At 36.0% G+C, this 26,000-nt stretch overlaps 1 protein-coding gene across 1 annotated transcript in view; it reads left to right on the top strand.

Moving 5' to 3' along the window:
- The window catches only part of LOC113658422 (oxysterol-binding protein-related protein 2), a 47,581-nt gene that overhangs the window by 15,424 nt on the left and 6,157 nt on the right, over positions 1-26,000 (top strand). Inside the window, exons 15-24 of the mRNA XM_047813011.1 lie at positions 10,181-10,352; positions 13,556-13,634; positions 15,635-15,710; positions 18,720-18,854; positions 19,919-20,016; positions 22,836-23,018; positions 23,258-23,365; positions 23,586-23,675; positions 24,324-24,450; positions 24,905-25,021. Coding sequence (XP_047668967.1) covers positions 10,181-10,352; positions 13,556-13,634; positions 15,635-15,710; positions 18,720-18,854; positions 19,919-20,016; positions 22,836-23,018; positions 23,258-23,365; positions 23,586-23,675; positions 24,324-24,450; positions 24,905-25,021 — 1,185 coding nt within the window. The remainder of the gene's footprint in view (positions 1-10,180; positions 10,353-13,555; positions 13,635-15,634; positions 15,711-18,719; positions 18,855-19,918; positions 20,017-22,835; positions 23,019-23,257; positions 23,366-23,585; positions 23,676-24,323; positions 24,451-24,904; positions 25,022-26,000) is intronic.

The raw sequence follows: 26,000 nt of genomic DNA, 5'->3' as shown, positions 1-26,000 counted from the left end.
ATTATAACCACTAAAAAAAAACAACAATAATTGTCAGAATTGCCAGAATTTTCAGAAAAGATGAGGTCAAGAATAAATCAAGAATATAAGATTTCTAAATACATATTTATGTCAATAGCTGGATTAGTGGCATCGTTGTTAGTCAGGTTTATGTGTCAAGGTCAGTGTTGAAAAAAATGAGTAGAAGAAATATTATGCAAACCTGCAGACTTGTGATATTATTGCATAAAATCTTCCAGAGACTACTGACTATATGAAAGTAGATTGCCTGTTTTGAATAGACTTCCTCTTCATGCTTTAATGCACATGCTCTCTAGAGTATGCAGATTAATTAGGGTACTTGGAGCAAGTGTGAATATGCTTGAGAACAGTATAGAGAAATATAGATTGTATGCTGTGTGGATTGTCACTGCATTTTAGATCGGTTTAAATCGGCTATCTTTATAAATCTGAACTGTTAAAGGGACATCGAAAGTTGCAGAGATCCCTTTCAACACAATGAATGGATTATAGCAAGTTACATAGTAGATCCTTAATTGCATTAACCTTAATCCCACTTCTGAATATGGGCTTGTAGTACATTGTTCCCTGACCTTGACTATACAGCTGTCTTTGTAGAACTTTTTGGGTTAGCAATCTACACTAATTTATTTAATAATTTATTTAGTTAATAATGTATTAACTGTGCCTCTTTACCCCTGATGTGTGAGATTCGCTCCTGGGTCACACATGCTTTGCTGTGGTATATAGAAAATCCATGCACCAGAGGTATTATTCGTTATTAGGCGATTTGTTCCCCTCACCGGCTGAGCGGAGATTTATAATATATAAATAAAGCACTGACGAAGAAGTGATTCATATTTCACACTTGTTAGCAGGATTCACGCTCCAGCACTGGCAGAGGAATATATACCCTGCAGTAGGCAACAGAACATATATGATTCATTCTGGTTCTGAAATTTATACTCTACATTCTATAATAAATCATATATTTCTCCATACTATAATCCAATATGGGAAATGAGAAATATCTAACCTACAGTATACTGAGTAATACAATATGCATAGTACAAACTGTGTAATATTAAATTCGTACTGAGTAATGAGAACTGTACATTTATTAATGATTAAGGGGAAGTTCATACTCTATTCTGAGTAATAAGAATTGTATATTCAGTAATGAGTGACAGGAAATCCTTACTCCAGACTAAATACTGGGAAATCAATAAGGAGAGGATATACTGTACTTCATACTAAGTACTGGGAAATGTTTACATCCTAATGAGTAACAGGAAGTATTTTCTCATTATTAAGCAATAGGAAATATATACTTAGAAATGAGTAATAGAAAGTCCAGACGTCTTACTGAATAATGTGATTCTTGGAAATGTGTACTCAGATATGAGTAACAGGATGTATTTACTTTGTACTTTGTACTGAGTACTGGGAAATGTACTGTATACTCATTAATGTGTAATGAATAGTCTATATTCCTTACTAAGTAAGGAAAGGTATACTCAATAATGATTAATTGGTAGTCTATTGATAACGTGTAATAGGATAATGAAAGTTATGTATTCCTTACTAAATAATGGGAAATACACACTCAAAAATCAGTAATTAGAAATTCACACTACATGCTAAGTAATGGAAAATGTATACTCGATAATGAGTGCCAAGTACGGGCAAATGTTTAATCCAGCATGAGTATCAGGAAGTCTTATATACCCAATAATGAGTAACAGGAAGTATTTACTCTAAAAGTGATGCGACATACGGCTAAGTATACTCCGAATTTGTTCTCTGCATTTAACCCATCCAAAGTGCACACACAGACAGCAGTGAACACACACACCCCGTGAACACACACCCGGAGCAGTGGGCAGCCATTTATGCTGCGGTGCCCGGGGAGCAGTTGGGGGGTTCGGTGGCTTGCTCAAGGCAACCTCAGTCGTGGCCGGCCCGAGACTCGAACCCACAACCTTAGGATTACAAGTCAGACTCTAACCATTAGGCCACGACTTCCCCATTACTATACTAAGTAATTACTATACTAAGTAATAGATGAATGCTTAGTAAGAAGTAATGAAAAGTCCATATTCCATATCAAGGTACTGGAAAATGTCATAGAAGTTATAGACAATTCACCCTCCATAATATAAGGAGTAACAGATTAACTACATAATGGGAAATTAATATTTAATTATTATGGGTAATAGGAAGTCCATAGTCAGTACTCTCATATATTTAATCAATCATATTTAACAGGAAGTCCTCTAGACTCAATAATAAATAATAGGATGTCTTTACTCTGTCTGTACCGATGTCTGTACTGAGTAATTGGAAATGTATTCCTAGTAATGAGTAATGAATAGTCCATATTTCATAATAAGTTATAGGGCTTGTATGCACAGAAATGAGCAACAGGAACTCCGTACTAAGTAATGGAAAATTTATACTTAATAATGAGTAATAGGAAGCCATATTCCCTACCTAATACTAGGGAATTCTGAATACTGAGAAATATATACCCAGTAAATAATAATGGGAAATGTCTAATCAATAAAGACTAAAGGGATATACGTTCTCCATATTGAGTAATGGAAAATATGCTCCATACTGAGTACTGAGTACTAAATACTGAGTACCATACAACTAGACATCTATGCTCCATATCAAAGACCAGAAAATGTCCAGTTGATAACGAACGAGAAAACCCATACCGAGTAACAGAAAATATACACTCAATAAAGATTTATAGACAATTCATACTCCATACTTTATACTGGGAAATGTTACTCATTAATGAGTCATGGGAAATGTATACACAATATTAAGTAATGGGAGCTGCGTATTCCATACTGAATAAATAAAATGTTTACACAGTAAAGAGTAATGGGAAATCCAATCTCCCAAGCAACATAATGGGAAATGAATACTTACTAAATAATGGGAAGTCCATGCTCCATACTGAAGATTGAAAAATCTATAGAAAAATAAGGTGAAGTGTGTACTCCATAGTACACAGACAATACTAACAGGAAACATCATACTTATGATGTTCTACTTTATACTGCGTAATATGAGATCATCAGAAGTATAAAAAAGTTTCAACCGTATGTGATATGAAGTGAATTCATCACACGAAGTTAATAAGAAATTTCTAATCTATGTCGAGTCATTTGAAATTCATTCTCCGTACTGAGTGCATGGAAATATAAATGATAGTAAATTATAATGATATCGAGTAATTGAATATTCGTACCGAGTAACAGACAATTCTTGTCACCTTCTTATTCAAATGTTATGCTAATTGGTTTCTGAGATCTAATTCATCGTTAGTTAGAAGAAATGAATGCTTCATGGAGGTTATAAGAAAACACATATTATCCATTGAGTAATATGAGTCAGTATAGCAGCATAAGCTGGTGGGATAGGAGACCCTCAACCACTGAAGGATTCTGATGCAGTCTGTTTCCAGGTGTGAAATCACCATGGTAACAAGGCCGTATGTAGGCCGAGCTGACGTAGGGGGATGAGCGCGTCTGTCTGCTCAGAAATATGCAGCCGTACTGTTTCCTGTCGCCGTCCTCTGTATGACCCATGCTACGAGTTCGTTTGTCTATCCAAACCAGCTTAATCTTAACGACTTAACACTAGTTATTTTAATTATTAGGATTTCTTTTGTCGTTTAGATTTAATTGTTCAGTTCAGTTGTCACCCAGTCACGTCATAATCCATGTGAGCTGCTGCATTTGTTCCATAGCAGTCTTTGCATAAACTATTTGAGAGGGTTGTCTATGATGTCAGCTCTTTATAACAGACACTTATTGTTCTAGAGGACAAATGGAACTTCTTCTCTGAGTGAATAGTCTCCTTGTCAGTGTGTGCTTTTTTTTTTTATTCGAACATTTATTTGGTGCAATTATTCCCCAACTCATGCAAGGACATTTTTTTTTCAGAGAATGTCTTTTTAACTTTTCTTTCTTTGGGCCGTATCCCCCTCTGATTTATACACGCTTTTACATGCTAAAGCAACACAATAAGCTAGTTTTTTGTCTCAACCTTTGTATAGTATGTTTCTGGCCCAAGTGTCAAGGTGAAACGACAATGCAAAGTATGAGGCATGTGTAGTTCCAACAGTGACATTTAGTGGTTTAGGCTTCAAATGAAGGAGATTCGTACTTCCTCTCTGACTTGCAAGGCAAATCACAGATGTATATTAAAGCTCTCGCTCTAATACATTATTGTTTCTATAGTAACAGCTCAGTCACAGGGTGGATGGATGGATAGATGGATGGATTGGTGGATGGATTATCGGTGTGATTATAAATAAGTAATATTTATTTTAATATTGGAAGCAGTCTTCAGTATCAGTGCTTTGCAACAGTCAGTATGACTTTCTAACACAGGAGAATATTTAAAACAGAAAGCTTTGCACGTTATGTTTTTTTATATATATATATACTGTATATCGTGTGTGTATTATGTGAACATTAACTGAGGTTCTTGAACTGTGCATACATGACTTTGTGCATTGCAAAGCTACATGATTGGCTGATTGGACAATTGCAGGTTACAGGTGTTCCTATTAAAGTGACCATTGAATTTCTATATTTAGATGGATTGGCTGCATCATATTTTGGGCTTATTAGAATCGAGAGAGAGAGAGAGAGAGAGAGAGAGAGAGAGAGGGGGGGGGGGACTGTGTCTGAAAGTGATTATTTTCCTAGATTCATTTCTGGTAGAGTTTTTCATATCTATCACCAAGTTGAATGTTATATGGACTGCCTCAAATACCTGTTTCCTTTAATATGTAATATTTAATTGTTTTTATAGTTTCTTTTCACCCCTCAGCTCATTCTTTGCCTATTAAATGTAAGCGTACAGTGAAGGCTTAAAATAGCGTCCGAGAGCAGAGAGGCGAGAGGAAGCAGTGCTACTGAGAGATTAGAGGCTCGTGCCTATTACGCAACACTGCCTTGGCCAGGCTCTGGAGAATGAAACATGGCAGACTGAACTGTCTGGCTTTCATTCATGCCATGTGTGCTTCTGTGTGTGTGTGTGTGTGTGTGTGTGTGTGTGTGTGTGTGTGTGTGTGTGTGTGTGTGTGTGTGTGTGTGTGTGTGTGTGAGAGAGAGAGAGAGAGAGAGAGAGAGAGAGAGAGAGAGAGAGAGAGAGAGAGAGAGAGAGAGAGAGATTCACGGAATCATTACAACGTGTAATAAAACGACATCATAAATATAGTACGGTGATAAAAAATATTGCATCAAGAAAAAATATTACATCAGTCTTTCCCAAAAGTGCTTTGGAATCTATTCAGTATAAAATTTTATCATTCCCCTGCTTCATATGAGTGAGAATGCACTGAATGTGTTTATACATAATTTATCTGAAACAAAAAAAAATTCAAGGGTGTGAGATGTGTTTAAGGGACGAGAGAATCTGGACATTTATGGCTTTACCTCCCACATCAGCTTTATAGATTCACTCGCTATCTCTCTTTCACGGGCAGATTTATAGCTCTTCGTTCCAGCTCCTGCCTCTTTCAAGGTGACTCTGCTCCTTTATCTGTTATCTGTCCAGCTCACTGTTCCAGCATATTTGTGAGCTTTAATTGAGGCAGATCTGCAAATGAACATAAATTTCACCATTTTTCCATTGAATAATAATTTGTGAAACAGTTCACATTATCATGTAGACTCTAAATTGAATTGGGCCATAGAAGCCTTTATTATCACCACATTTACATTACAGCACAGTTGAATTCTTTTTTTTTACACATCCAAACTAGGGATGTTTGGGGTTGGAGCACAAGGGCAGCTAGGATACAGCACCCCTGGAGCAGTGACGGTTAAGGGCCTTGTTCAGTTGCATTCTGATCAACATACCAGAGCCTTAACCACTTGAGCCAGCACTGCCCACTTAAAGGAATAAATGTACACTTAGAGTAAGCTCTATAAGCTTGGATTCTCTATGTAACCACAGGTTTTTCCACAATACCTGTTAGGAAGGTTGATAAGTTTAGTCAGTGTTTGGAAATTGTTGATAATCTGTGAATAAGCTCTTACAGGGTGCCATTGACTGACTAATGTTTAATCCTGTTTTGGATTTTCACCATAATTTCTCACTATAAATATATAAAATTTCAGCAATTTAACCAGACTCAGCCCGGACTTTGGCCATGTGCTTTGTATTTACGTTTTGTGTTCACGTGTCTGGCCCGCCCTTGTCTTTTCTTCCCTGCCTCTGCACACCTGTCCCTCATGTGTCTGATTAATTATTTGTACTATTTAGTTCAATAGCTGCGTTGCCTTGAGCAGCGCGGAATCCTCTGTCGTCTTCTGTTTTGTCCTGTCGCCAGTCTGTGTCAATGTTTCGTGTTTTTTAAGTTAATAAATCCCTGTTTTTGCTAAGCTTCCTGCATTTGTGTCCGTTTTTATCCCCGCGTCCATGACACCAGTAGTTATTTGATCTAAAGTTGATCAATGACAATTTACAGTAGTAGAGAGTCTTTATATTGAAATGTACATCGATTTATCTAAGTTATTCCAACCTAAGTGAATATTCATGAATACTAAATTTCTTGTATAAACGTTCCATTATGAATAGATTTGCTCCTATACATGAACCCCGAGGCCGAGTTTGTATTAAAATGTTTTGTTTTTCAGTCAGATGAACCATGACCTAATAAAGAAATCACTGAATATGAATAAATCTTTTTTATTTTCGTATGAATTGGAAGTGATGTGACTCTATTGGTTTTCACACGAGGCACTATCGGCAGACCTGACATTCTCTACAGCACAAAAGACTTATTTTAAGGCACTTCCTGCCATGTGCGAACACTACATAAACAGCGCAGCAGCTTTCAAATTCCTGATTGCCTCATCCTCTTCTTCATTTATTTATTTATTTATTTATTTGAATTAGGACAGAGCACATTAATCAACAAATCAATAAAAAAGCAATAAGCATCAGTGCAAAGCAATAAGCATCAGTGTACAGTAAATATGCCAGAATTAGCACAATAGCTAAATTTCATCCGTTGTCCTAAGGCAAGTATCATGAAACACAAAATACAAATTACTTACAAACACAACATGCATGTAGACATGTTACACAGAACAACAAAGACTAAGTACAGTAAACAGCAGTCACATAGAAGTGACTGCTTCGTCAGGGACGAAGTCAAAGTGCTGACTAACTCATTCATATCTAACATTATATATATATATAATGTAAAGTATACATTTAAAAAAAAACATAATTTTAGTTGTTTAATAAATCCTCAGGATCCTCAGGATTATGCATCATACTTTTGCAAGCTAGTAAGCTGGATGCTAGTAAACATTGTTTGGTTGCGATGTCAAGCTCATGCTAGCACTGAGCACTGACAGATGAAGTAATACAGTAATACTTTATAAACCAAAGAGAAAGTAAACATCGCTAGAAAGTACAGAAGTATGGTATGCTACATTAGCTTGTAAACCAGATGTTTGTTAGCAGTCAAACCTGTGATGATCTTCTTGCTAGCACTGAGGGGGAGGAATAAATGTGGAAATGTTCCATTTGTGTAACTATAATACTTTATAAAGCAAAGAGAAAGTGTAAATCACAGTGTAGTGCAGACTGCCTCTTCTGTATGCTAGCTTTTAAGCTGGATGCTAGCTAGCAGTCAAACTGATAATCATGTTGCTATGTTAAGCTCTTGCTAACACACAGAAGAGAAATAAATTGTTGAGTAACATTTGTATAACAGTAATACTTTATAAACCAAAGAGAAAGTAATCGCAATTTGGTGCGGACTCTCACTGTGGTATGTTAGCTAGCAAACTGGATGCTAGCTACCAGTAAAACCTCAAATTATCAAGCACCGATGGTCAAAATGAAAAAAAAAAAGATGATTAGTATTTGTAGAACAGCAATACCTTATAAACTAATGAGAAAGTATAATTCACAAACTCCCAAATTGGATGCTAGCTAGCAGTCAAACCTGTGATCTTGCTATTATGTTTTTAGCTTTTGCGAGCACAGCATGAATAAATAGAACATCTGAGTAATATTTGTGGGAATGGTAATATGTTATAAATATAAAAGAGAAAGTATAAATCAACAATTTAGCAAAGACTACCAGAGTTTTTTTAAACATATCTAGCGCTAGCATGTGCTATCATCCAGCAGAACCAGCTAACATCTTATGTCATCTTTGCAGTATGTATTTCTATGGTTTCAAACTACAAAATATTGTAGTTCATTTAATATTGCTCATATATTTTCAATACATTTGTATTAAGGATATTTTGTCTAATATGTCTTCTGACAACATGATGAAATTTTAATGTTTCTACTATGTATAGTTCTAAAATTACAGACCTTCCTGGAATTCTATTAGCATTACAATTTAAATAAAATGCTTTGGATTTCTATAGTATGATTTCTATTGATGTTCAAAGCTCAAACGTGAGACCTAGAAGAAATTTATCATCCATTTTATTTAATCTATTAAAGACGAAATACTACGTCTTGTTTAAGAACATTGCTGACAGCAGATCCATTAGGCCATTAGAAGACTTGGAGTCTTGTTGTTGTCTTTGTGACTTATCGCAAGTGCGTGCATCATCGATAAGAATCTTATGAATGGCGATTGAGGGTGTTTGCAAAAGGCTCAGATCAGGTTGCGCTGGTGTGCAACGTGACCGTTGGCAGCATGGCTCTCGAAAACCGGGTGTTCGGTTCTCCGTGCTGGAAACAGGAACAACTCAGGGAGATGAACAAAAAACCTGAGGCTGTTTTTGTTGCTTACTTTGGACAAACTTCTTTACGGACATCCGGTGGCTCTTTAACATGATAAAAATTATTGCTTAAAGGAACGATTTGGAAAGTTGTAAAACTTAAATATCTAAAGCCATAAGGCAGAATTTAAGGATACGGATGCACCACACACAGTGCTTTATTTCGGGTTTCACGTGTCAGGTGCTGAACAGAATGAAAGGCTGACTGATGGACTGATATAGGACACACTTGTAAATGATATGCTGAAGTCATGGCACCGTGTTAGTCAGCTGTGCGTCAAAGGCTGACATTTATGACTTTAGCTTTAAGACTTGTTGCACATTAATAATATTCTGAGCTCTTTAATATTCATATCTTGATGCCATGATGATCTCATAGAGCTTTTAAGATGGCTGTAAATAGACCATTACAGATGGCTGGTAAATACTTGTGTGGGTTCAAGTGTACCGTAGACTTCATACACTGGCTTTTGGATAATTGTGTCTCAGCTTCCTTTCTCAGAACTAAAAAACACAACGGTATACGAATATTTTGTTCTGCAAACCAGAATATTAATATAAAAATCTATTATTCCTACAAATTAATTTTACTTAATTTCACAGTCTAGGATAAAATTGGGAGAAATGGGAAGTGGTAGCTCAGTGGTTAAGGACTACTGATCAGAATGTTGTTCAAATCCCAGGTCCTTTAATGATGAATGAAAAAGTACATGTTCACATTCATATAAGACTTCATGTAAGACTTTCATCCACTTCAACAAATGCAATCGAACTGAAAAAACATCCCTCATCTGATTTAGTAGAATTTCTTCCTGCCAATTAAGACAATTAATACACATTTCAGACTGCAAATTTACATCAAAAGCCAATGAGACATTTATACAGAATTCAGGTAGCCAATTCGATGCATTGCTAATAAATAGCTTTTTTGTTTTGTTTTGTTTTTCTCCTTTGTTTGTTGTAAATAAATTAGTTTTGTGTCAGTTACCAAAATTCTAGTCTTGCAAATTTAGTTCTCATGATTGGCTGATTGGACAATTGTAGATTACAGGTGTTCCTATTAAAGTGGCCAGTGTATCTCTGTATTTAGATGCTTTGGCTGCATCAAGCAGTGAATAATGCATGAACATATGCACAACATCTGCTGTCTAGATGTTTTCCTGTCTCATTGAAATGCTAGTAGAACATCACCATGCCAAATCCCTGAGTTCTATGAGCCAGTGGCTAAATATCTTATCTGTAATTAAATCACTCTCACACTAATGTATCCTCCTGATAAGATGCTGCGGTGTTACTGGCTTCATGCCATTTCTACCTCTGACTGCTTATTTATAACCTGTTCTGATTTTTTATTTATAATTTCTTCTCACCTCTTGATCTTGTAGGCGTGGAGTGTAAAGTTAGAACAGGAAGTAGAAAAGAACAAGATTCTGTCTGAGGCTCTGCAGACGTTGGCAACGGAGCATCACCAGCTCAAGAAAAACCTTTCTATAGGCAGCAGAAATTCGCCGACTCCGAGCGTGCTCACTGAGGATGAATTTTACGACGCTGTCTCTGGTGAGTGATCTCCAGTCCCGAGTCCTGAGGATTCCACATCCTGTCCTGAAAAGACAGAAGAGTAGCTCTCTTAATCATTTCTGTATTTTATACTTAAACAATATTTTCTCTGCTATTGTCAATATATTTTTAAAAGATGTCATTTGTACACAAAAAACTGAGCCAGAATTAACTAACCGTCGTTAATTCATCAAAGCCGATATCGTTCGTTAAATGATTAAACTGAACTGAGATTTTAAGTCGATATAAAAAATATCTGTGTTGCAATCTATCATGACTTTTAAGGAAGAGCATGATAAAGTATTTATATGTAAGATTATATGTAAGACTTTCATCGCTTTAACTTAAATAAATGCAATAAGACTGGAAAACGTATTCTTCTGGGAAAAAAAATTCTTTCTGCCTTAAAGCAAATGAAATATTTCAGACTGCAAATTCACATCGAATGTCAATTAGATTAAAATGTCAATTATTTCACATAATAGACATAATTCCATTGTAACCATTATAAACATTTGCTCATAAATGCCTGTTGTTTTTCATTTTTGTTTTTAATCATGTCATTTTGTTCCTGTTACCAAAATTTTACCTACACAAATAGGGCTTCTAGAATTTTCCAGAGAATTTGGTATGTTTTGTCAATAAAATTACCAACCAATAATAATCACCTACATTTACAGAAAAAGGGCAGTTTGACAATTTAAAATTATTCATTAAGAAAAAAAATTAAAATGAAAGAAATGGTATCCGATGTACACCAGTCCTGGTATTTATGTTTTGCTTAATCAGATTAAATACTCTAGAAAAGTGTAGAAATTTTTTTAGAAATGTAGCCCACAGATAGAACTTCTAGCATTTTGCACAAATTCTGATACATACATGTTAGTAAAAGTGACAGAAAAAAAGCCTTCATGACTGACATGGTGATCATCCTGTAGCCCAACCGCAAATACTCATGATTTTTGTCTTTACTGGTTGCTAAAAGCTGTAAACAGAACTCTTTTAGACTTTTAAACATGCTGTAAAAAAATTTTATTTCAAGCCCATGACTATATTTTTCTATGAGAAACTTACTGTGTTTTGTCATTGTTTTATTGATTTTTTTATTCAACCAATGAAAAAGAAGGCATTGTCAATTAGACTACAGCCTGTAAAATGCTGAAGCTTGTGGCCAGAAAAGTGTGCAGTAGAAACTGCCAACATGTAAACAATGCGTATGTAATGAGTCTGTCTGTGTTTTCCTTTGTTTCTGTCTGCTGTCAATCCCTGCTGTTAATTGTTGTCCCCGCCCACTTATTTGTTACCATGGACATTAATTGCACTCAATCTCTTCCCCAGGTGTTTTGTCCTAGTCTTTGATTGTCTCCGTCTTGTGATTGGTTCTTATTCACTATATCTACTCTGTTCGCCCACTTCCCTGCTGTTAGTCGTTGTTGGTATGGGGTGTGTCCATGTCCATGTCCATGTCCATGTCTATGTCTCCTGCTTTGTTCCGTGTTCTGCCGTGTGTTGCCTGCCTGTTCATTTGTGTTTTGGATTAAAACTTTAAACTGCATTTGGATCCTCATTCGCCTTTGTCTCACCGTGACAGCTTATTTACGGGTGTGTAACATCTCACTAGAAATGATATTTTATCTCCTCATACCCGGCTCTAAAAACAAGCTTTATTCACAACCACACTTAACAGAGAATTAAATTCAATGCCCTAGGCTCATTGTGAAAAGTTAATCACAACATTCATTGACAAAAAAAAAAACACCTTATTGAATTTACTCTCTGAGTGAACTGAGTAACATTAAGACGATTCGTTTTCATACATGATTTGATCAGGTACTTTTCCAATTCCTGAATAAAATCACACCTGAAATGAGAATCAAACCCATTTCTTGATGTTTCACCACAGACTCAACACTACTCCAATATTCCACCATGCTTGTTTTCATTATCTAAATGTAATACTATATTTATACTATATTGACTGTTTAAGAGGACATTATTTATATTCATACTCTCTGGTCACCCAAATAAGAATGAGGTTTACTTTTGCGTGAGTTCCTCTCATGGTTTCTTCCCTCATACCATCTAATGGAGTTTTTCCTTGCTCTGGGTTGTTGATTAGAGGATCCGAGTTCAAGCTTCAGCACTGTCAAGCTGCCACAGTCGGGCCTTTGAGCAAGGCCCTTAGCCCTCTCTGCTCCAGTGATGCTGTATCATGGCTGACACTGTGCTCTGACCCCAACCTCCAAAGTTGGGATATGTGAAGAAAGAAATTCACTGTGCTGTAATTTATATGTGACACAATTAAAGGTTTTTATTCTATTATAGGATTAAAGGCTTCTATTCTATCCTTCTATAAGGAGTTCACGTTATAGATAAAAAACTTAAAAACCCTTCAGAGCAGTGGTGGTAATAATGGGGTCCTGGAAGCAAAGCTTATGGATTCCTGATTGTTTCAATATTATTACAGGTTTGAGAATCAGTGAAGGTCTTTATTATTAATGCTCTGTTTGACTGAAGAGTTCTGTCCTTTTCTGACTGAAATAAACTTTGCTTATTGGGTCCAGTATAATGTACAGTATAGTCAGATTATTACTGTATGTGTATAATATTTGAACAGAGTTTTTTCCAATTTATTTTATGTTCATGTCCATAAAACAAATCTGTACTGATGTGTTTCAGCGAAAAATAACATTTGGCTTTGATCAGCATAGACGCTTCTATAAATATAACACTTCTATTAAAATATATATATATATATATATATATATATATATATATATATATATATATATATATATATATATATATAAAAACTTTATCCAGTAATATATTATGGCAGATAGTTTTGTGTATTGATTATTATTATTTTTTTTTTTTTCACACACACTCACAAACAAGGCGAGGTACCTGGCTGCCATTTCTGTTGGAACCGGATCCCTCAGGTGGGGTTTCTCAGGTGCACCAGATGAACAGACAGAGGGAGGGAATAAGGGATATTGGGAGCGAGCAAAGGAGGGACCAAAGGAAGGGAGGGATATGTGTGACCCTGTGTGCAGTAACTACGTTACAGACACAACTGTGCATGTCTCTCTGTCTATGCGTTGTGTCCATTCCTCAGAGTGGGACAGCATTGTGACAGGACATCGCGTTTGTGTCCTCCGGTTTAATCGACTGCTGCGGAGAGGCTCATCTACAAGTATAAGAAGCTAACGCTCCTGCCAGCATGTCTGGGGGGGAGAACCATGGAGATAAGACCCACCATAATGGTGTCAAGAAACACAGGTGAGTCTCAGAGAAAGCTCACAGGAATTAAAAGGATTAAGGTTTGTTTGTGTGTAACGCATTACACTTTGCTCATCTTTTCGGTTTGTGATTTTTATTAGATAAATTATTGCTTACAGATTGGTCTGTATTCCGGTTCTTTTTATTAAATCACTATAACTAGTCGTTGTAAAGAGAATTTATTTATATCATATTATGTTGTTATTAACTGATTATCTACAGTAGGGTTTCTTCATATAAACCCCCCCCACACACATGCAGACACACACACACACATGCACACACACACACACACACACACACCCTCATGGTTTTTGCATGAGGACGGATCGGCAGCCGTCGCAAACTGATCGTTAGCCTCGGTGTCAGGTAACTGTTTCCAAAGCACAAGATCTGCTTCCTGATAAGGGCCTTCTATTGACCTGTCATTGGATTTACTCTGGATTTACTCTCAGAGCTGCTGAACGTTTGACAACCAAGTTATGTTCAAATTTGTACAAAATTGTAAATGTTTCAGATCGAATCTGGATTTTTGTCGATCTTGCCGGTTCTAACATTCTCACATGCCAAAGCACAAAACACATTTAAAAAAATTTTTCTTACTGCTTCCTCTGTTATAGTTTGATTATGACATTTTCCAAATGAAGATCAGACAGTACACACACTTTTTAACTGAGCAACATTATAAACTTAATTTTATTCTTGTATTGGGAAGGAAATGGCTGGTGCTTAGGTTATTATTAATGTCAAACAAAATTCTTGACGAAATAGTAACTCTTCAAAACATTTGGAAACTCACCTGCTGTGAGTTTTCAAACCTGACTTGAAACTAAAGCAAGGACAGCTTGCATCCTTCAGCATATCAGAGCTCTAACAAGCATCTCCACATGACGGCACTGAGAAAATGTACCAGACAGCTCTTTAACTTTACCTACTGTAGCTCTGTATTTATATCCTAAACCTCCAGTTAGATTTTAGCCAGAGATGCGGTTTTTCTAAATTATTATTGCAGCTTTAATATCGGTCACTTATACTGTATTCTTTATTCTGAATCAGTGTCTATACAGTGTCCTTGAAACTATATATGAATTCCATAAACTGTTTTGTTTTTATTTGTCTACTTGAGGATATGACGGAGCTTACGTTGTTGCTTAGTTTATAGCTACTATAAAGTTAGTGATTAGTCACTTGTTTCATGTTTTATTTTCCTCTAACTGAACAACCCCATGTATTTTACTATAGATTTGTACAGTTATAGAAAAAATAATCCATGAAACAAGAGAATTCCTGTAATCACAAATTTTATAGTAGCTATAAACTAACACTAATGTTAGTATAGATAAAACTATAAATAGATTAATTCTCTACATATTAAGCCATAAATATTACACCCTGAGATCAAGCAGCTTTTGAACTTTGTCATTTTTACATTGTGATGTTAGAATTTGATATAAATGGCTTTAGTTGTTGTGTCAAAAACTATTTTTTTTAAGATTGAAAAATCTTGGAATGCATTTTCTAAAAGCTTTTTACATTTAATAAGTCAGAAATTTCTTTTCTTTTTTTGCACATGTAGTTTTGTAAATTTCTATTTTAGATTCACAGCTCTATTTTATATTGTCCTTATAATTTACATTTTTATTTTTTTAGTTCAAAAAGTATTCTTTTTTTTTTTTTTTTTTTTTTTTAAAAAAAAAAAAAAAGTACATCAAGGTCTAGTCCCAGAATTTCTTTTAGGAACAATGAATTTCTTTAAACTTGTTTTATTTAATAGTTTATGATTAATCAATCAGTATTATTCCCGCTAAAACAAATTGTGCGGAAAATTCTAGTTTTAATTATTGTTTATTTTCTCAGAACCAAAGAAATGCATTTGATATTAGCCTGGCCGTATCAATTTATTTTTTGATTTGATGAAATTCCATACTGAAAAATGATTTTATTTATAAAATATTCAGAATGAACATATTCTCTGACCATATTTTGCTTTTCATGCCCAGAATGTCTCTTCCTGCCCCGATGTTCTCAAGAAATGATGTAAGCATCTGGAGCATCCTTAAGAAATGCATTGGGATGGTGAGTGCAGCTTAATCACAAGCTTCATGAATATTGCAAATGTTTGACAAATTTGCTTCTTTAGTTCTCAGATGTTCTTTTCAATAGATTTAAGAGTTGCTATGGAAGATTGCTCCTTATAATGTGACTCAAAATTGCTAAATAATTGTCTTTTTTATTTGTTCATCAATTGTTTAACAAGAATGTTTTTAGCCATAACAATAAATGGCAAACATTTAATATACAATATTCATTAACATACAATATTCATGGCAATTAAGACAGTGTTTTGAAAAACATTCATTGCCATCAAATTTAATACATATGATTTCAATACATATGTAATACATATCATATTCAATACATATCATTTAATACATATCATTAACATCAGTGTGTGAACATTTGTTTTATTCAATTCATTTGATTCAATTTGATTGATTCACTTTCAAATTGAATTCAAATTATTCAATTTGATTAATTAAATTTGATTCAGTTTGATTAAATCAATTTTTGTTTGATCCACTTTGATGAATTCACATTATTCAATTATCCAAATTCAATTTTCAAAGTCAATTACTTTGTATGATTTTTTGTTTGTTTTTGTTTGTTTGTTTTGACATTTACATTCATTTATATTTTTAACTGCTATTTTATCTTCTTTTATTATTTTATATCAATTCAATTTTTTTATAGATTCACATTTCATTACATCTATCTTGGTTTATTACACCGTTTTCTATTCTTTTTTTATTCATATTTATTTTATTACTGCTTTCCGTAAGAAAAAAGGAAACCGTATCTCTATACTGTATCCACAGCCCTGTTGACGTCTCAGATCTGATTGGTCAGAATGTATTAATTCATTTTCAGTGGAGCTCTGACCGTATTTAATAGCTGCTCTAATGTAAATGATATACATTCATCATTATAACAACATTAAATGTATATCTGAATTGATAAAAAGATTATAATAATTGTTGGCCAAGTGCAGTGATGTAAGTAAACTGCTACAAAGATGACAGGGTGTTGTGATATGAGATAGTCTTACCAGCACACCCTGTCTTGTTTTATTCCTTACATAAACAAGTCATTCATGATTTATGACTTAATTGTTTAATTACTTATTTATATGGCTTGGTTACAATGCTGCCCTGACACACTCAACCTGTAGGCTGCGTACTGATTAAAAATGAATCCGAGACACATTTTGCACAGAGACAAAACGAGCCTGACAGCTTTACACTAATCCATATAGCCGCATTAAATTCACAGTACTGTACACAGGACAATAAACAAGATCCTCTGAAGGTCTTAGGATAATATTCCCAATTGTAATGATTAGCACTGCAGAGAGAGGCACACGGTGGATAAACACACCTGCCTAAACCTGTACACTGTGTGTGTGTGTGTGTGTGTGTGTGTGTGTGTGTGTGTGTGTGTGTGTGTGTGTGTGTGTGTGTGAGAGAGAGAGAGAGAGAGAGAGAGAGAGAGAGAGAGAGAGAGAGAGAGAGAGAGAGAGAGAGAGAGTATTCTCCTGAGATAAAGACAGCACTGAGAGTGAGTAGTAATAATTAATACAGGCTTCATCTCAGCTCTGATTCATGTCAAGGTGACAGAACAGCACACAAGCTCTGATCATCTTTACTATTAGAGCCTACAGAGACAACTCAGGCCTATCTGATGTAAGGTACACAAAATTGCATACACAAAGACCACCATCTTTCATTCAACTGCAGCTCCTCTCCTTTCGGTTGCATTGATCAGGCAGGATACATGATTAACCCTGATACAGTTTTCAGGATTTTGTTTGCTGTTATAATAAGCTCTGGGAAGGCATTTCAGTAGACTTTGGAGTACAGCTGTGGGGATTTGTGTTCATTCAGCTATAAGAGCTTTAGAGATTTCAGGCAATGATATCAGGGTGCAGTTTATGTTCCAGTTCATCCCAAAGTTGTTCAGTGGGTTTGAGTCAGAGTAAGGCTCCGTGCAGGACTCTTTGTTCTTTGACTTTAACCCATCATGTATTCATTGAGTTCTCTCGTTGTCATGTTGGAACAGGTTTGGATTTCTTAGTTCCAGTAAAGGGAAACTGTAACACTTACAGGATATACAGACATTCTGTACAGTAGTTTGCCTCTAACTTTGTGGCAACAGTATGAATGTGATGTTCAGGAGTGCACAAACTTTTGGCCATGTACTGTAGTTTATCATATAAGCTTCAACTTGAGTGTTCTTGTGTTCTTTTGGAATCTCTAAATTAATATTGATTTGTAAAGGCGAGTGTTATTGCATCATAAAATATATTATAACAACCAATCATATTTTATTATTCAAATTCAGGGCATAAAAACACCACTGTATACATGAACTGTATAATGAGCACTACATATTATAATATTACCCATAGCTAGTTTAATTATTCATAAATAATGTTGTTTTTAGGTACCTTATCACATGATATGAATGTGTTCATAGATTATTATAAATACAAACCTTTTTATATTTTATTATAAATACAAAGAATAGTACATCAGAGTGGATCAGTTTCTGTAATTTAATAAACAGGTTCTATATAAAAGGAAAAGACAAAACAAGACCTTTCCTTTCCTTTCCATTCTTTTTTCCTGAAAAACTCTTGAAGGACACGCTTTAGAAGTAAACCCTTCTGTTTTTAGTTTTCTGCACAGATGTGCGAAACTGTATTATATAATTTGAAACAGCGGGTTAAACATGTGGCTCGTATCTGCTGTAAGGGAAATGAAGGATCGTTCAGCAGCTGAAGCTTGGATTGATTTGGATTCAGTTCATACTGTATACAATCTTGTAGTTTACCTGATATACATTATAAGCAAAGACATGAGTCATATCTGCTGTGCTACATTGTTCTTTATGCTGACAGGCCATGCTGCTCGGTTTCTATTAACTCGTCGGATAGGATCCAGTGTTAAATCTGGTCAAGTGTAAATTTAAACCATTTTATTGTGTATCTGGAAATATGTTTAATTGTTCATGTATACTTTTAATCAGGAACTATCGAAAATCGCCATGCCGGTCGTCTTCAACGAGCCTCTGAGCTTCCTGCAGCGTCTCACAGAATACATGGAGCATACGTATCTCATCCAGCAAGCCAACGCCTCTACAGACTCCATCCAGAGAATGAAGGTGACACCATTTTTTACAGTGAAACAAACTGCTTCTTAGCAAAAATGGTTCTTGAAAAGTGAAAGAATTCTCAATTATTATCAGAAGGTTATTTCATAATTCCAACTGTGAAAACAAATCACAGATTCGCTGTTTCTATACTTAACAGCATACAGGGGGACATACAGCATATTATGGACATTCAGAATCGAAGCTTAATACAAAAACAAATTAAATTTTTAATTAAATTTTTTAACACATTATAGTGTAGTATTTGTCTTATCCTCAAGAGAGAAAGAAAGGAACAATCATTTATAGATGATATAATATCTAATATATATTAAGTGATAATTGGAACTAACTGGTTACATAGAATTTCTACAACATTAATTGTAACTATAAACAGACAAAAATACTGTATTGTTCTTTAATGCTTTAAAAAAAAAACACTATTGGCAAGTTGTTTTAGCAGAATACAATTTAGCGAAGCAGTGTTGGCTCAAGCATTTAAGGCTCTGGGTTGTTGATTGGAGGATCAGCGTTTAAGCCCCAGCACTGTCAAGTTTCCACTCTTGGGCCCTTGAGCAAGGCCCTTAACCCTCTCTGCTCCAGTGGTGCTGTATCAAAAGTCCATGGTAACTTGTTAAGATCTGTTAATAGGTTTAGTTTTGTCTTTTTTTGTCATCAGAGGCAAAAAGGACCAGAGAGGATGGCTTATGTATATTATACTGTACCTAACATCATCAGCTTGAGCCACCAGACGTCTGCTTCAAGCTACTATGAAAAACTTTAGGTTGAAAAACAATAACACAGTTTACATGATCTCCAGGAGCTGGGTTTATGGTTGTTGTTTAAATAAAACACACACAATAGATGGTGTGATATAACATTAGACTAGAACTTTGTGAAATTTTTATGAGAGGTGCACAAAGGTCCTGTGTCATAATAGCAGCTGTGTATTCTGTAAAGTTGTGTTTCTTTGAAAGTGTAAAGGAAAGATATTCTAGCGTTAAAATATTCAGAACCAATTCTGACGTGCGTTATGTATTATCAACAGTGTAGTCATGATTCTTTGTGTTGAACAGTGTGTAGCTGCATTCGCAGTCTCTGCTGTGGCATCACAGTGGGAGAGGACCGGAAAGCCCTTTAACCCACTGCTGGGAGAAACTTATGAGCTAATCAGGTGAGTGCTGGGAATTTAGCAAGCTGTCCTGTCACTGACATGAAATACATTTGGATGGGGAGATATGTGTAATCATTAGAACTTAATAATTGGGAGTAATGTGCAAAAGAATTGTACTGAAGTTACAACAGCTCACATTTTCTTCCTTTAAATATTTCTCTTGTCATAGCTAGCCTCAGGCTCAGGTGCTTTTTCCTCTAGCCGTCAGATATGGTACAAACCTGATATCCTAATCCTAATCCTAATTCTAGAAAATATTGCAATATCCCTGATATTATTAAAATTAATCTTTTTTTTTTTTACAAATTAAATGGGAGACTATTGTGGAATCCTGGCAGTGATCTGTATCTGTATGTACCTTGCATTCAATTTCCATAACCACTTCTGGTGGTGTTTAACAATTGGACAACTGGATAACTGCTAACTATTATGACTGGTCCTGAATTGGACTCATCCTAGGACTGTCCTAAAAGGTGTGCAGAGATGGTTCACTCACACCACTGAGAGACCCATTTAGCAGCAGAACAAACTGTCTGGATTGTTAGATCTGAAAATAAGGATAAGAGGTTACAATGACAAGGAGATGTTCATAACATTGTGTCACAGATTGATCTGGGTATCCAGACCATCGATGGACCACCCAGTGATGGACATCATCATAATTAAAGTGAAGTAACATATGGTGACCCATACTCAAAATTCGTTCTCTGCATTTGACCCATCCAAAGTGCACACACACACACAGCAGTGAACACACACACACCATGAACACACACCCGGAGCAGTGGGCAGCTATTTATGCTGCGGCACCCGGGGAGCAGTTGGGGGGTTCGGTGCCTTGCTCAAGGGCACCTCAGTCTCACTCACAAATCTCACTCCAAAACCCCTTGTTATGATTGCAAGAAGTCAGTACAATGACACCCTCTTCAAGTCTTCAAGCCTCAAGACACTAAGTGATTAAATTGTTCTCCTTTAAAATGCAGTAATAAGCCAAAGAGACTCTAGAGAGATGCCAGCCATGGTGCTATAGTGTGCTGCAATGGCTGCATCATACACCTTTAGGGCAGGTAGAAACTTGCCAGTGTTTTGCAATCCAGGGAGAAATTAACAGGGTGAATCTCAACTGATTTGCTTACTGCAGGGGTGGCCAACCAGTCAGAGACCAAGAGCCACATTTTACCGTGTTACATGTGATCACATGTGTTACATGATGATCATGTGTACACATGGGCACACATTATTATCACCTTTTTTCATCACCCTGTCATTTTGAGAGCGAACTTGACACAAATTGTTTACTCAAATGATTTTGCTCCTACTGGAAAACTTTGGGGTATTTTCATCCCACTCACATGCGCGTTTGACGAACATACCGTATTGGACTCAAGCGAAGTGAACATGCATATTAAAAAGACACAAATACAAACTTCGATATGAACGTAAGAGCCACATGGTTGGACACGGGTTGGACACCCCTGGCTTACTGGATTGCAAATTTACTGTTCTTATTTGGCAATTCAGTCCAAGGTACCAGACAATGCAGGCAACTTGACTTGGTTTTCGAATCTTACTGTCCATCTTGCTTAGGATGTGAACTGCCAAGTAGGACCCTTAAGCCTTGCTGAATCCTGAAGCCATGGGTAGTGGAAACAATTTATAAAATATAATGAATGGTGAGGCTAATAATGAGCCAGGGCAACCTTTCCCAGCATACTCTCCAAGTCTGTCAGGGAGAACCTCTGAAACTGGCAATGTCAGTGCTAAAAAGTCTTGCCAAACATTCTCACCCACCTTGTTTGTCCAGTCTTGAGAGTATGTTACTGTACCAACACATATCCCAGCAGATGCATCACTCTCACTGAGGCCAATCACCAATAGACCAGCCATAGAGATTCTGTACATGTGAGAGAGAACAACATATATAGCTGATTTATAGTTGATTATCACATAACTTTCTGAGAAGACCGGGAAGTGTTTGTGTCTGAGAAAAGGCAACCTTTTATTTTGAAACAAAGAGATCTTTTAGTCTGAGCATTTGGTGTGTACAGTGAGTGCAGGCAAGTCTAGGTAGATCACTGCTGTATCTGATGTCATCAGTCAGAGCATCCTTAACAGACACTGATACTACCCATGATCAGTCTGAGCAGCCTCATCAGACGTTAATACAATGCATGGTGGCCTGCCAAAGCTAAAAGGAATGCTTCCTAATATCCACCACATGCATTGCCATTCATTGTAAATCTATCGTCATGTTGTGGACTGCCTGACCTGCTTTCTTTTGTTAGGGAGCTCTTTTCTGAGTTTTCTGTGAGCTTTAGTCCAAATTAAGCAGTATCCTGATGTCAGTGGCCATCAGAGGAGAGAAAAAACCCCGTATACACTCGTCTGTGCTGCTTTTATGTATTGTCTTTTGTGTAATGTCTTGTATTTTTGGTTTGCACTGTCTTTTGTCTCACACTGTTTGCACCAGGTCACACAGAGGCACTTCATGTGGCTAGGGCTAACTTACTTAAGTCTTTAGCTATGTCTTTGTTCTGTGTAGCACCATGGTCCTTGAGAAACATTGTCTCATTTCACTGTGTACTACAAGATCTACAGTATATATGGTTGAAATGACAATAAAAAGCTTCTTCTTGGCTTGATTTAGCTTGATATTATGTATAATACCCTAAAAAATCCTCTTTTTAAAATTTTAGAAAGATTTATTAAAAACCGTTTCCCAAAATCTAAATGTCACTTAATAATTGGCAAAGGCATCATTTTATATCTTTCAAAAATCCTAAGGCTCATTACTTTTCTATTGTGTCTTTCTTTATCAGAGAGGATCTGGGCTTTAGATGGATGTCAGAGCAGGTTAGCCACCACCCACCTGTTAGTGCCTTTCACGCTGAAGGCCTAAATGATGACTTCGTGTTTCATGGCTCCATCTACCCTAAACTCAAGTTCTGGGGGAAAAGTGTGGAGGCAGAGCCTCGAGGAATCATCACTCTGGAGCTCCCAAAGTGAGTTCAACTACATTTATGGAGTAATTAGATGTGTCACTAAATGATTGGCTTGTGTTTGCTTTATATAAAAACATCTGCTTAATGGATTAAGGGATAAATATAAACATAAATTACAATGACCGTACAATTACATTAAAAAATCAGAAATGCTCTAGACTTGATTGCTGCTTGTTTTGGTCATAATTGGTGTATCCTATATATGAACTTAATGAAATATATCTTACTTCTTTGCCCAGACACAAGGAAGCATACACTTGGACCAATCCTACATGCTGCGTCCATAACATTATCGTAGGTCAGCTGTGGATCGAACAGTACGGCAACGTGGAGGTTATTAACCATAAGTAAGGGCAAGTAAGGTTACAAAAACGTAAGAAATGACTCAAATTAATGAAATTTCTCAACTTTCAGTGAGTGCTTGTTTTGTTTACTGTTGCAATTATCACCAAGATTTATAGGAGTTAATTTCATTGTTTCTTTCTTTTTCTTTTTCTTTTTTTTTTTGCATAAAAATGTTTTTTTCTTTCCCCAAAAGCACAGTGTCTGTTGTTTGATCTTTGACAGAACTGCCGAAAGATGCAGCTTGACATTCAAGTCTTGTGGCCTCTTCGGCAAAGAGCTACACAAAGTGGATGGGTACATATATGATAAAAGGTACCGCAATATCGCATACTATATTTTTTTGCTTAGTCTTGTGGCCGTTTGATTATTTTAGTATTAGTACTTTATATTGTACAAATAAATGTTGTGTAACAGTCTGTAACAGTATCAGCTTAACTCCCAACAGTAAGAAATGTATTATTTATTTAAAAAAAGCCAGATTTTGAAGCCAGAACTGCAGTCATAGCTGCTGTTATAGAAAATTAATCAACACCTTCTGACCAATCAGGATTAAGAATTTTACAGTGCTGTGCTGGAATTAATACACAAGCTATTTGAGTCGATTTTTTTTTTATCACAGATACTACAGATTAAAAATATAAACCTTTGGGCTTGTATTTTTAAGTTAAATGTTTTTTTGTTAATTCCAGTTATATAGTAATAATATCAATAAAATGGATTTGTGGAAAGACTGAATCAGTGAAATCTGTTAACGCTTCTCATTGTAAGTGAAAGATAAATCATATTAAATGCTCCCCAAGCAGCTTTCGCTCAACTTTTAGCCTCGTCAGCGTATTTTATTTGAAGCACGTCTTATAAATCTGCTGTTTATCGTGCCTCTTAGACTGAATAGACTTGACACTGGCCTAAAGCTTTGCAAAGGGTTGCCAGGTGTGTCATTAACACGCTCATTTTCTGCAGCAAAAAGAAAATCTGTGCCATTTACGGCAAGTGGACTGAATGTCTGTATACGGTGGATCCAGCTGCGTTCGATGTTTACAAAAAATCAGATAAGAAAACTTCTGAGGAGAAGAAAGGCAGCAAGCAGGTGAGGGTTAGTGGTATGTGGTGATCTGTGCCAGTCGTTACCATGCCTTTTCCTTTGGTCTGATAGGACTTGAATTTTATCTTTTTATAGTATTTTCTTTTTATACTGTTTTTATACTGTTTGCTCATTGCTTGACCTGTGGCTGTTTAAAGACTGAGTATTTTCGATTATGTCTTTGTTTTGTTTTATTAAAGGCGTTATCAGGAAATCAGGAAAAAAAGTTATTCATTTTTGACCTGAATATAAATGCATAAAAAACATAAATATAAAGGTTGTGTCTTGCATTTAAACCTTTATCTTATAATAAATTGTTTGAAATGTTGTACAGAAAAAGGCCTGGTGAACTCAAAAGTAGTTCAAGCCAATTTTCCAATTTACATTCATGATGAATTTAATGATGAGAAAGATCAGCTTTAGTTAAATATCTGGAATGGGTTTTGTTGCCCCACATTAGAGCAGTGTGGATGAGGAGGCTGAGGAGATGCCCCCTCCTGAAGCCGAGACTGTGCAGGTCATCCCGGGCAGCGAACTCATCTGGAAGATCTCCCCCAGACCTGAAAACTCAGCTCTGGTTAGAACTGTTCAGTTTTTGTCTGCATGAAATTATCAGACTTTGTGGAATAAAGCTTTATATATTTATATATAGAGTTTTATATTTTTGCAATTTAATATTTACAGTGGTGTGAAAAAGTGTTGGCCCCCTTCCTGATGTCTGATATTTTTTTTGCATATTTGTCACAATTTAATGTTTCAGATCAATAAACAAATTTAAGTATTAGTCAAAGATAACACAAGTTAACACAACATGCAGTTTTTAAATGAAAGTTTTTATTATTAAGGTAAAATAAAATCCAAACCTACAAACCCTGTGTGAAAAAGTGTTTGCCCGCCTTTTACAACATAACTGTGATTTATCACACCTGATTACCGCCAAACCTGTTCACAATCAAGAAATCACTTAAATAAGACCTGACTGACAAAGTTATGTAGACCAAAACATCCTCAAAATCTACACACCATGTGGAGATCCAAAGAAATTCAGGAACAAATGTGAAAGAAAGTAATTGAGATCTATCAGTCTGGAAAAGGTTATAAAGCCATTTCTAAAGCTTTGGGACTCCTGTGAACCCCAGTGAGAGCCGATATCCACAAATGGTGAAAACATGGAACAGCGGTGAACCTTCCCAGGAGTGGCCGGCAAACCAAAATTACCCCAAGAGTGCAGCAACGACTCATCCAAGATGTCACAAAAGACCCCTCAAGCTGAACCAAACTTGGCTTCTGCAGCAGGACAATCATCCAAAACACAGCAGCAAGTCCACCTCTGCATGGCTAAAGAAGAACAAAATGAAGACTTTGGAGTGGCCTAGTCCCTGACCTGAATCCTATTGAGATGCTGTGGCATGACCTCAAAAATGCGGTTCATGCTCGAAAACCTTCCAATGTTGCTAAATTATAACAATTCTGCAAAGATGAGTGGACCAAAATTCCTCCACAGCGCTGTAACAGACTCATTGCTAGTTATCGCAAACGCTTGATTGCAGTTCTTG

This window comes from Tachysurus fulvidraco, chromosome 1 (genome assembly GCF_022655615.1).
Source record: "Tachysurus fulvidraco isolate hzauxx_2018 chromosome 1, HZAU_PFXX_2.0, whole genome shotgun sequence".
Classification (NCBI taxonomy): Eukaryota; Metazoa; Chordata; class Actinopteri; order Siluriformes; family Bagridae; genus Tachysurus; species Tachysurus fulvidraco.
The sequence above is the reverse complement of the archived record's forward strand: the minus strand, read 5'-3'. Positions and strand labels throughout refer to the sequence as shown.